The following is a 13,021-nucleotide window of genomic DNA, read 5'->3' on the forward strand; positions in this document are numbered from 1 at the left end:
CATTGAAACATCATATTTAAAAATTTTAAGTTTGATTTCAAAAGCTTTTATGTTATGAAATCCATGCAATTTGATGTTCAAGTGATTTAAATGTGAAGAGAAATCTGTAAAACACATTAATCTACAAATTCACACAACATCAGATAATTGTTGACAAGAAAATTTTTCATTTGTCAAAAACAGACGAATTTCATCCAAACACTTGATATATTGTTTAAGGACAGAACTTCTACTTAGCCAAGGAAGGCCAGCTTTTGCACACTAAGCCTCCTTGTATATAATATAACGAAATCATACCAATGGATATTCAACATATTTTGTAAACAAATTTACAAAACCTGCTTCTTTACCAGTTATGCTAGATGCACCATCAGTTGTCACAGAAACTACTTTTGAAAGGTCAACCTGTAAATTGGATTATTTATTTACTACTGCCTTACATATTTCAGCCCTTGTGGTATGTTCAGGTAACATTACCAAGTTAGCCAGTTCTTTGCAGAAAAATTGAGCAATAATGGCTAGTCTGGCTGATGATGCTTTTGTCAAGACAAATTGAATTTACATGGACCAATATATTTTGTGAGCTGTTCTGTTATGTTTGTTTCCATCTTTAATATTCTGTCTTTTACTGTGTTTCTACTCACTGGCAATTCTTTAATGTGCTGAATAATTTTTTTTTTTTTTTTGAAAACTGTCAAAAAAGAAAGGAGCACATTCTAGCCATGATTCTTTAATATACTCTCCATCACTAAGTGTTTTTCCATGTTGAGCAATACTCTTTGAAATCTCAAAACTAGCAACAACTAAGTTGGAACTACCTGAAACAAATTTCATGAAAACATTTGGCTGCATGTTGTTGTTGCTGACTTCTCAAGAAATATGTTATTTTTGTTCTTGTTCACTCTTATCACAAAGCCATTTATGAACAGTTTCATAATGCTGCTTTATGGAAGAAGTCCTGCACACCTCTGTTTCAGAACATAAGATGCATAATGCTTTATCACCCTTTTTGATCACATCAAATCTTTCAGTTCACGATTCTTGAAAATCTCTGCTGCTTCTCCTTCAGTTTGCACGTTTTTGTTTCCTTGCTGGTTAATCTGACATCCTGATAAGCTGAAAATGGTAAATACAATTTAAAAATATCTCTCCAATTAACTCAAATATAATAATTTAACTTATCGTAACATGACAGCAGGTGAAAATTTATATCATTGACATAAAAATAAATCTGTAATTAACTAAATGATCCAGATGTATAGATGCCTGCCAAATAACATAACTTTAACAACATAAATGTATATTTACCATAATTATCACTAAATATCCAGTATTCACTCCCAAACAACAGAAGACAAATGTAACAGAGTGAAGCCAATACCAACAGTTTACTTCTATTTTATTTAAATACTACTGTGTGCACTGGATTTGTGAGGATTTCAAAATATGTCATCAGATATCACATGTTCCTGCATGAGCAAAACTGGCACTAAGAAGGTGTGAGACATGTGAACGCTTCTCGTTACTCCCAGGTTGGAAAAATCATTTGCTGCTGCATTTGGCAATAATGATAATTTATTCTTTTATTTACTTATTATGGATTAGCATTAGGGATTGAAGAATCAAGAGGCAGCATTGCATGTCACATGTCAGCAAAATGTTTTCGTGTGCCATAGGTTCACTATCACTAGTTTAAGACAAGGCTCCTCAGAGTTGCCCAGAAATGAAAATTTAGACTTTTTTTCTTTGTAAATTACACAAAATAAATGTTGCAGAGTATCAATTTTGATTTATTTTTGAATTAAAAGGTGTTATGTGTAAGATCACACACTGTCATATGTGCATTTTTCAGAACAGTATACATTTGCAGTACACAGTTTTCAAGATGTAAGTGTAACCTCTGTATAACTTCATTAAAAAAATACTCCTTGTAAAAGTTATAGTTGTTTTAACAAACATTTGTAACCCTTGATGACTGCATGGACAGACAAAGATAAGGATGATAGAAACAAAGATTTAAAGCAAACGTTTTTTATTTTGTTTTTGTGAACAAATTATAACTTTGATGATTTTCAGTTTCTTTCAATTTCTGCTGTAGCCTTCAGGTATATTCCAAGCTTAAACTCTAATGTCCACTTTGGGAGAGAAATCAAGTTTCTGTTCATCTTCAACACAGTTAAATAACTAAAACATTTCCACTGAATTAACTACTATATATATTGGAAAATATTTTTATTTAAAAAAGTTCTTTGGTATGACATATAAGTATTTCCTTAACATTTTACTTGACATAAAATATCACTGAACAGGAATGGACAGAGAAACATGGTTTTCAGGTTTGTTTCATGTAAATAGTAGAACTCCTTTCTTTTGAGTTCAGTACAAAAATAGAAGTTTCACATATTGATAATCATAAAAAATGAATATGTAGAGGAATTAGAAGTGCATCAATGTTTATGAAACCAAAACAAGACAGATGTTCAGTTGTATAATCTTTGTGTGAAAAGAAAAATAATGCAGATGAAGAGAAAGAAATCATGTTATAAAGTGAGAAGTAAACTACAACAATATATATTAAAAATAATCTAAAAAATAATAGGTAATAAGGATAATAGAAACAAAGATTTGCCATTTCTTTATTTTTCATAGGCTTCCATCTCTTTCATTGCCATTCCCACCTCTTCCACCTCTTCAACTCGATGAAGATATTCCTCCTGCCATCAACCTACTAAAGACCCATAAGCCATCTCCAACACAGCATGGTGATGGTTGTCTTGACCTTGAAAGACTAGAAACCAGTGACACAAGTCAACAGAGTATGACTTTGATTGCATTGCTTAATAGTCTTGGTTTAGAAATGCTCAGGGATGTGTTTGAGAAGGAACAGGTGTGTATGATGTAACTAAATTTATAGATAAGGAAATGAGAAAGAAACATTCAGTATTATAATTCATACATTACAGTAAAAAGGACATATACTTATTTGGTGTGCATATAACATTTATGTTGCTTCAAATATAATTCTGACAAGATATTTTAATGCCATCTTGCAAAAATGTGTAATTGACATATATTAAGTTCTGTATAATGTATTTAAATAAACACAATTTATTTAGATGTAATTGTTGTAAATTACTTGGGAAGTATTGTGTTAGACATATTTTATTCAGGTAATATTATGTTGTAGATATTTTATTCAGATAGTATTATGATGGACATAATTTAGCTTGAATACATTTTTACAGACATAATAATGTGGTGGATTTAGTTTATCCATATGGTATAATAATGTGTTGGTTGTAATTTATCAACTTGGTATTATGTTTATATAAATAAAATATTCATCAAAATCTAGTTAGGTCAAAGTACATTGAACTGTGACCTATCTAAATTATATCAACATTAAATCAAGTAATATCAACATTAACACAAAATCATGGTGGACCATGATTTGGTTATTTTATATTTTATTTATTCAGTTTTATTTTTTATCTTTCTCAAAACATTTAGACTGGTTGAATAAGATATATTGACATAAGACTTATTTGTGTCTTACTGAAACTAGATAACACTAGACATTTTAGCAGAAATGGGGCATGAAGAACTGAAGCAGATTGGAGTAAATGCCTATGGCCACAGGCACAAACTTATCAAAGGAATAGAAAAATTATATGCAGGACATAGTAAGTTTCATATATACTAACAGTTTAAAAGAGGCCATTTAATTCCATTTTTTTACTTTGAAATAAGCATTAATAATTTATTAAGGGAATAGAAAAACTGTGCAGGACATGGAGAATTATATGTGTACTAATAATTTAAATATCTCCATGCAGGCATCACTTCTGCATGTATCATGATGTTTCATGGAATTTCATTCAAAATTTAATTAAAGTACTTTATTACCATGGTCTGTGAAGAAATTTGACATCAAAATGCAGTTAGTAATTCCAATTTTAATATTATATAAATTTTAAATTCCTACTTTTATAATGCAGTATTTTATTAGTTTCATTAAAATTCTTAATTTCTCCAAGTATGATCATTATGAGTTTTACTCTCTAGTTCTCCCAACCTCTCTAATTTATTTACCACTTCTTTGAGAAGTATGAAATTTGTTCATTATAATATTGTTATTACTCATGTAATGCATAATTGTAATAGTCTTCAATTTTATTTGGGTATGAAGCCATAGATTAGAAAATTTGACCACTTTTACCATTTCTGTCTGTCACGTTCTCTGCTTCCAAAATTACCAGTGGTTACCATGGATGTATAATACTATATTATTTATAACCAACAGAAAGTGATGTTGTTAAACTGTCAAATTAAGCATTATAGTACATTGTTTTAAAACTATTTAAGATAAACAAATATAGCTCTATGTTACAATTTGAAATTTTTTTTTAATGTAATTAAGATTTTTTTTTCTTATGTTAGTAATAAGGTCAGCCAAATTGACCAACCTCATACAGAGTTAGGGGTAGGAAAAATAACAAATAAAATAGAAAGTATTACCAAAGAAAAAGTGTTACATTTATTTAAGAGAATTTTGAGGTTAAAAATACTTTTCTTCATTTGATAGTGATAAAATTTTATTTTCATTTTAATCTTAAACTAAAACTCGCTTTGCTTGCACTTGGAGCAGTCAAAACTTGACTTTAAAGTTCCAGATTATGTAAGCATGAGAATTTGTCAGGACACATGATTTGACCTACATTTACTGAATTTGCACTGCAAAATGCCCTATACACAAAGCCAAGCACAAGTACTTTGCTTTGAACTTTGTACTGTAACAAACTAAATAGTTTACAGTTTTCACACAACTGTGCACAGTCAAGTTTAACAAGTTTCATCAATAATAACTCATTGCACAAAAATAAATTCACATGCAAGTACCACATGATTAATTCTTTCACTTTGGATAGGTGAATATGTGCATATCCACAACCTTTCACAGAGTTACATTCAAAATTTAATTAAATTACTTTATTACCAGTATACATGAATACACTCAGCATTGGAACATGTATAATAAATCGAAGTTCAATATTATTTAAATGTTAAATTCTTAATCTTATTAGGAAAATTTAAAAAAATTCTCAATCTTCTGTAGTATAAGAACTGTGATTGATATCTATGTCTTCCTCCTTCCTCTGAAAAGTATGAAATTTAATGTAAATCATTTGTTATAATGTTGTCATTGCTCAGGCAAAGCATAATTTACAAAGCCTCCAATCTCATTTAGCTTATAGAAAATGCCACTTTTTAACCTCATTCTTTGGATGTTAATTAAACAACTTTGCTATAAATTTGTTTCAATAAAATTATTAAGAACGTAGTTTCATATTATACAAGTTTTTACTCCTATATTTCAAAAGAAAGTCCTAAAACAATAATTAAACTTTAAGCATGTATCTCGACCTTGATTTTAAAAAATTTAACTTTTGAGCTATTTAAGAGAAACATGTAAGAATGCAGCCTTGCCTTCATTCCTTCATGCAGTCAAAGTACAATACTTAGAAGTCCTTAAAGATGGGATTCGAGACACTTGTAGAACTACAGTTGTAGAGAAGTCCATTGGAAATCTCATAATAAAAAATAAACCACACCAACTTCCAAAAAATATTAGTTTCTAAGTGACTGTTTTATGTTGAATGGTGTACTTATAACCATTAAAAAGGATTTCTGCTATTTAGCTAACCAGGCCAAGAAATATTAGCATTGTGCAGGTTTGTACATGTGTGGTAGAAAAGAAGTTTAGTCCATTGTCAAGAGGAGACTCTAGCATTTGGCTGTATTTTTTCATTATATGCATATTGGATTGATAAACAGTTAAATTGAAATTGTTACTGTTATATTTTAATTAATTATGTATTATTTGAGTTTTAAAATTCATATTTGAAAGGTTTCATATTTTCTGTGAGGTCATTTTCATAAGATTATTTATGGGGTAGTAAAATAAAAGATCAAACTCCTCCTTCCATGCTCACCTATAACATCTTTTTCAGTACTTACCAATAGTTCTAGCTGACATTTAAGACTGTAATATTTATAACCAATAGAAGGCCAAAGTTTTTCTTTCTCAAATGATGTTTGATATCACTGAGTTTTCTGTACGTAGAATTGGCTATTTTCCTGCTAGTTCAGACTTTATTCATAGGGGAAGCAACTTAAGTTCAGCTGAATTCTTAATGGCTTCTGTCACACAGTTAGAAAGTCAGAAGAACTGGGATGGTTATGCAAAACTGTTTCCTTTTTGCATGTTATTTGGTGAATTATTTAATTAAATAGTAACTATTTAATGCAATAGGACCATTAATAGAAAAAAGTATGGTTTAGTGTCATCGACAATTGAGAGTAAAAACAAAAGGAATTACTTTATTTCATGTTTTTCATGTTTGTTTTTTATTTATTGTTATACAAGTAAGTACAATGTCAAAATTAAACTTTATAGTTTAGATAAAATAATAATGTTATAATTTTTATGGGGTATGCTCTTGAGTTGTCTGTGCATTATGTAATTCAACATGATACTGTGAGCTGCACATTCACTAAGTGGTTTACAACATATGTGAAGGGATTATTAGATATATGGTTCAAAGAGTAATGAAACAACAAAATTAATGTATACTTTTACAAGTTTTAAGCTATATAGAATAAATAGTTTTGGTTTTGTGTAGCAATTTATAGTCATTCCAGAAATAAAATAGGGGAAAGTTTGAATTATTTCATATCATATTATGGTTTTAAGGGTTATGCAAATGATATCTGAAAAATTTCAGATAAAAAAAAAAGGTATCTTTAACCATACAAAAGTTACTTTACACTAATAAAGGGAAACAACATGCAGTGTAAATTGTAAATAAAATATTTCATGGAACATTAACATGCTCTTTTCTACTTGCAATAGGTGAAAGTAGCGTACAATCTGTTCATTGTTAATAAAGTTTTTCATTGACACTGAAGTGCTTTATCCCTTTTTTTATACGGTTTATTAAATTCTACCTATAGGAGTCTTAAAATTCTCAGTGAGACTGCTGAAAAAAAAAGAAAAAAGATGATAATCTAGGGCCTTGGTGAGAAGCCTTGACTCCATATATTCATGGAGAAATGTTTAATGAGAATGCTTTATTAAAAATTCAGGTGTTTCTACAAAAGACTTCATGATAATTGAAAGCTTTTAAATTTAAATTTCTTGAAAATACACAAAACATAAAATAGAATGGAAACTGTAAAGGTCATTTAGCAGTTACAAACTCAGCTGATTTGACCAAGCCTATAAGTGAGTGTTAAGAGGTTATTTAACAAAATGTTGTATATTGAAAGAAGAAAAACTAACTCACAAAGGGAATAGAAAAAGTATATGCAGAACAATGTAAGTTTTATATATACCATCAATTTAAGAGGCTGTTTAGTTCTATGTTATATATTGAAATATAAACTTATCAAGGGAATAGAAAAACAAAATGTGGTACATGATATGTTTTACATATACTAACAGTTTAAAACAATAGAAACAATTTATTACCATCTTTTTATATTGATAATATTAACTAAGTTATTAGGGTAATAGAATAACTATATGCACAATGTAGTTGATTTCACACATACAAGAAGTCAAAAAGGTCATTTAGTACCATTTTCATATTGAAAGATATATATTTTCAAAAAATGCTTGTACTGCACTTTAATTTCCTGTAATGAAAGAAGTACATTTCAAACTTATGTACAAATTGTATATTTAAAATGCGTGTGTCAAGTTAACAGTTAGAAAATGTTTGCAATGATTGTCACATAAATCTGTTTAGTATTTAAAAAAGCAAGAGAATCTTAACTGTTGTTTTGATTTCAGGTTCAGTACCTATACCATCCACATCAGGAACAATATTAGTAGACTTAACTACTCATGATCGAGAGTACATGGCTGTTGAGGAGGAGGTAAGGAAACTTATGTATTAGATTGAAAATCTATATTCACAGAGTTACTCTCTTATTTAGTCTGGAATTGGATCAAAGACTCTACAAAATAAGCATATTGAAAATATTTCAACCAGTTTTTATCTGTTGAATGCCATATATGATGGTGCTTTGTATTTAGTACCAAAATTACTTTAGCCAACTGTATCACAATATCTAAAATCTTTGTTGAAACATTTTTTCTAGACATGTAAAGTTTTGGATAACATTCTTAAAAACCTATTAAGTACAGATGAAACTATATCATAGTGTGTAAATTCTTCGTTGAAAGTGTGTTTTCACAACATCTCTTAGCTGATTGATAGTGTATATAAACTACAACAAAATGTGCTTAACCAAAATTTTCAAGTATGAAAAGGGTTGATTGAAAGATATATTTAGATTACAATTATTGATATATATTTAGAATTGACATAAAATTAATTTTAACTTGTCTCAAAACTTTTATTAAGTAGTAAAATAAAATCAAAAGCCAGAGGAAACCCTGTCTTCGTGCACAATAAGATTTTAGTCCTAAATTTTGTATATAAAAATGTCATACACACAAGGTAATTATGTTGTTTAAAATTTAGAAAAAATAAAATAGTTACTAATTTATGAGCAACCTTTTACAGCAATTTTGTGTATTGTGTGCATTTTTCCAGACTATTATTGTAGACAATTCGGTATTGTTTTACATGTTTATAATCATATTCTTGACAGTGTTCATGCCTTAAGTGTTGAATCTGGTGTTATAGATGTAACAAATACACAAAATAGCACAATAAATAAAGAACATTTGTAGTTCATTTAAAATTGAAGAAACTAAGAAATATGACACAAAATATACCTTAGAAAATAGAGCTGTAACTTAAATATCATAATGATTAAATCCTCACTTTTGAAATCATTTTCATCAGTGTGTTAGAAGTTTTAGTGTTAGTTCTTACAAAAAGTCAGCAGTTGACATGTTTAATGTTGCAGCTAAGAAAAGTTAACATACCAACATCCTCTAGATATAATGATGCTCACCTGTCATTTAAAATATAATCTGCACTACCAAACAGCCTATCAGCAGGAGTGCTGGTTGCTGAAATTGTTAAATGCATAAATGCGAGTCTACTAAGTTGTGGGTACAAATTTGCATTACCTACCTAGAATCTCATTGAGTCATCTAGGAGATGTGGATAGTGGCATGCACTTATTCACTTCCTCTTCAGTAATCATCTCGGAAGATTTCTGTGCTGTGAATAAATTCTTAATCTTGTAAATAGATGTTAGAAACTTTAAACTAGCATTGGTCTATTTCTTTGTTGGTAGTTCTTGAAAATCCTGGGCACTGAAATTACATGAAAGTGTTCTTACTTCAGTGAACTGACTTTGCTCATTTTTTCTGAACAGCTGAGTATTTGGTATCAACAGTTCAATAAATTTGTCCTTTATCATATTATACATTTCTTTAAGTCTGGTATTTAGAAAGCATTCTTTTATTAGACTCTCATCAGTGACAACTGATGTATATAGGTTTTCAAAATCCTCAAGATTGCTTGTTTAATCTGCACATCACTTCTGAATCACTTTCAGTTGCTTTTAGGAAGATGTTTTAAATGATGCAATGCACGTAGTAGTAGCAAACTTGATACACTGATATACGATTCATTTCTAAACTCTTGAGTAAGTTTTGAAAAAAAGACTAAAAATGTCAACCATCTTTTCCACATTATTTTATCCAACCCCATTAGTGTTACTCATAGAGGTTTTTGCTGCTCTACACATCTCTACAGTGTGACATAAATGCTGTTCCACTTAATCTACAACAGAGAATCAGCATGTGTTCTGGTAAACCAAATTGATTTTGCTTGCTTACAAGACCATATTGAACAATAGCACTCTGATGGATGTGCTCAGCCAACTTAGAATTGTGTGATCAATGAGAGCTAAGAAAAAGAGTATAGAATTGGTATGGAAAACTAGGATATTTATTACTCAGTAAACTAATTCTTCATTTAAATATCATTGTCATTGAAAAAAAGAATAGCATTGTTACAAAGAACTAAGGTATCTGAATTTAGCATAATATTTATTAAATAAACAAATTCTTTTTTAAAACATAATTGTTCTTAGCTTACATATGATAAAAATGAAAAAAATTATTGTCAGTGTTGTTATTATGTAATAATGTGTAACTCAATGGAAGTATCTTCACTCTTGTCCTTAAAAAAAAACTTCTTGGTTGACTGAAAAACAAGTGATGATAATGATACTAGATATCCTTTTTGCAGATATTAATGTTATTCATGAGGTGGAAATCAAAATATTGTAAAAATATTTCAAAAACAATAATACCAAAAAATTTTAAATTACCAGTGTTTTGTGATTTTGTTTTTAAAATTAATTATAAATATCATAAAATCCTTAATAATTGTCCTCAAAATCTTCCTAAACACAAGAAAATGATACACTTTTATGTGAGAAGTTATTGATACAGACATAAGTTTTGAAAAAAAATAATTTAAAATAAGTAATTCAGTGGTCAAACTGATCTTTCAAACTTGTGGTGATTAACACGTTTTCTCAAAATCAGCATTTTCAACCATAACACCTACTTTTGTTTTTACATATTATATCAAAGTAGTTAATATTATTGACTTGGAAATGATGAAAGATTTATTCACTGATAGTCATTTATTGCAACAGTAATGTGTGAAGTATACACTTTTCCAAACAATTTAGTATTAATTTACATATTTATAAGTTTGTTTATGATAACTTTGGAGCCTTTTAGTACCTGAAAGTGCTTAGTTTCTCAAATAGTTTGTTATTAAGGGATACAAAACTGTAAATATTCTTTTATTTGGCAAATATATACTTAGCCCGTGTAAAAAATTTGTATTCCAGTTTGGTTCTTTCCTGTGCTAACAAGATTAACTATTCTAATTCATTGCTGTCATCTATATACAAACTTTTTCTTTACACATGCTAAGCTACCCTCTGTTGGAATCAGTTCATTCCAGCATGTCTCATGCAATCATCAGTTCTCTCATATGATATGTGACTCTCTCTGTGCACCACTACCAGCCTATCATTTTTCATTTGGTATTGCTTTTACTCGGACATCTTTCATTTTAGTTTTGATTACAATTTACCCTGGTGGTTATACCTTTTGAATATACCCAGTTTTTTGTAACATTATATTAATTGATTCTCATTTTAGTTGCCTTTATTTCATACATTTGCTGTTGTTGACTGTTGAATCACAAATTCTTTTGTTGGGACCTTCTAGGTGAGGATGCTGTTTAATCTAGAGCTTGTTTACCTGCTTCTTATCTCCAGTATTAGGTGTGGCTCCATTTTTATGGCATTTTTTTTCTTTGATATGGTACTGGAGTCTTTGGTATCTCAGATGACATCTATGTAACAATTGTCTACCCTTTCCCATCTGGTAGCCTATTTATCTCCATGAGAACCATGTGTGGCACCAATTCTGGATTCCTAGCCTTTACTCATCCCTCCTCATTGAGGTGCCATAGCTTGTCATTTTTCTCAGTGATTCACAATATGTTGCCAATAGTTCCAGTGACTTTCTGGGGTGTTCATATTTAATGGAGGTTCAACTTGTGGCCTTTTTTCATTGTTGGTGCCCTTTCCTAACCAGTGTTTTTCAGGTTTTAATAGGAAAGGCTCAAGATCCCATTTCTTGCCCAACCTCTCTTGTCCCTTTACCTGTCTCCTTCCCTTCCTCTCAGAATCCCATTGTTTGTCAGAATCTGTCAGAAGTGGTTGAGGACCTCTTCACTCAACAGCTTTTGAACATGGTCCACATTATTTGCAAAGGTATTACTCTTGTCTCTTTGTTGTTCCCAAGAAACCGGGGATTGGAGGCCTGCTATTGATTTGTCCTGCCTCAATCACTTCATTTATCTCTCATATTTTACCACAGAATCCTATCTTAGCCTCCATTAAGCAGTTCTCTGGGTCTATGGATGACCAAGATGGATGTGAGCAATACTTACCTGCATATTCCTATCTCTGTGTGGTCTTGTCCATTTTAAGGTTGTGTATCAATTTCATGCTATACCCTTTGGGCTTGCTTTGGTACCTTACGTTTTCTGTCAAGTGATCAGGGCTTTTAATATTCACCATCTTGCTCTGGGGTTGCATATCCATTATTTTATAAATAACTGGTTTCTTCTGGCACATCCTGAACAGGAGTTAGCCAGTCATACTCATCAACTCCCATGGCTTATGTGAGCAGTTTAATCAGATTGGAGAATTCTTACCAAATACCTTGTACATTCAAGTCTCTTTTTCAAGACTCTCCTCATTTGGACCCAACTTTCTCTTCTCTGCCTCTGATCTGTGGAATTTTCAGTTCACCATGTTGTATTTGCTTCCTTACATTCTGTATGAAAGATTCTGTCACTTTTGCAGTTGTGGTTTTTTTATGACACTGCTAGTCTCCCAGTTTGTGTACAACTGTATTCCATCCACTGGACTTTGCATAATCAATGAAGCCTTCCTCAGTATCACTTGAATGCTCCTATTACACTTCATTCTTCCCTTACAGATTTTCTGATTTGATAGTAGTTGGACAAGACTAACACATCGATAAGAGTCCAACTTTCTCCTCCTTATCTGGATGTGCATCTGTTTACAGGGACATCCCTTCAATGCTGGGGTGTGTGGGTTGACAACCATAAGGCTTAGGGTCACTGGTTTGTAAATTATCACTATTACATATCAACATCCTAAAGCCTCTGGCCATCTACTGGTCTTTGGATCACTTACTCCATCTAACTAAACATTGTCTGGTAATAATCATTTCCATGGTTATGGCTTATATCAAACACCAAGTGGCACCTGCTCAAGATTCTACTGTTTTTATATGTTGGGTCTCCTCTATTGGACCCATATGCACCACATGTTTTTGTGTCATGTCATACCTCAGTTGAATAAATTGGTATGGTCTGCTTTTCAAAATAGGGTTTTATGATTACTCATGACACTGTTTCAGGTGATAATGTTTCACAGACATTCTGATACATTCTCACTCCATCCCCAC

At 30.7% G+C, this 13,021-nt stretch overlaps 1 protein-coding gene across 2 annotated transcripts in view; it reads left to right on the forward strand.

Annotated features, from left to right (window-relative positions):
- Tnks (tankyrase) overlaps window positions 1-13,021 on the forward strand; it is a 101,274-nt gene that overhangs the window by 72,608 nt on the left and 15,645 nt on the right. Inside the window, exons 21-24 of one of the 2 annotated variants that reach the window (XM_076489839.1) lie at window positions 2,650-2,887; window positions 3,566-3,683; window positions 7,856-7,941; window positions 9,702-9,844. In XM_076489839.1, coding sequence (XP_076345954.1) covers window positions 2,650-2,887; window positions 3,566-3,683; window positions 7,856-7,941; window positions 9,702-9,713 — 454 coding nt within the window. In that variant the 3' untranslated portion in view covers window positions 9,714-9,844. Of the gene's footprint in view, window positions 1-2,649; window positions 2,888-3,565; window positions 3,684-7,855; window positions 7,942-9,701; window positions 9,845-13,021 lie in introns of those variants that run through there. The other variant, XM_076489838.1, reaches the window with a different exon arrangement.

This window comes from Tachypleus tridentatus, chromosome 2 (assembly GCF_004210375.1).
Source record: "Tachypleus tridentatus isolate NWPU-2018 chromosome 2, ASM421037v1, whole genome shotgun sequence".
Classification (NCBI taxonomy): Eukaryota; Metazoa; Arthropoda; class Merostomata; order Xiphosura; family Limulidae; genus Tachypleus; species Tachypleus tridentatus.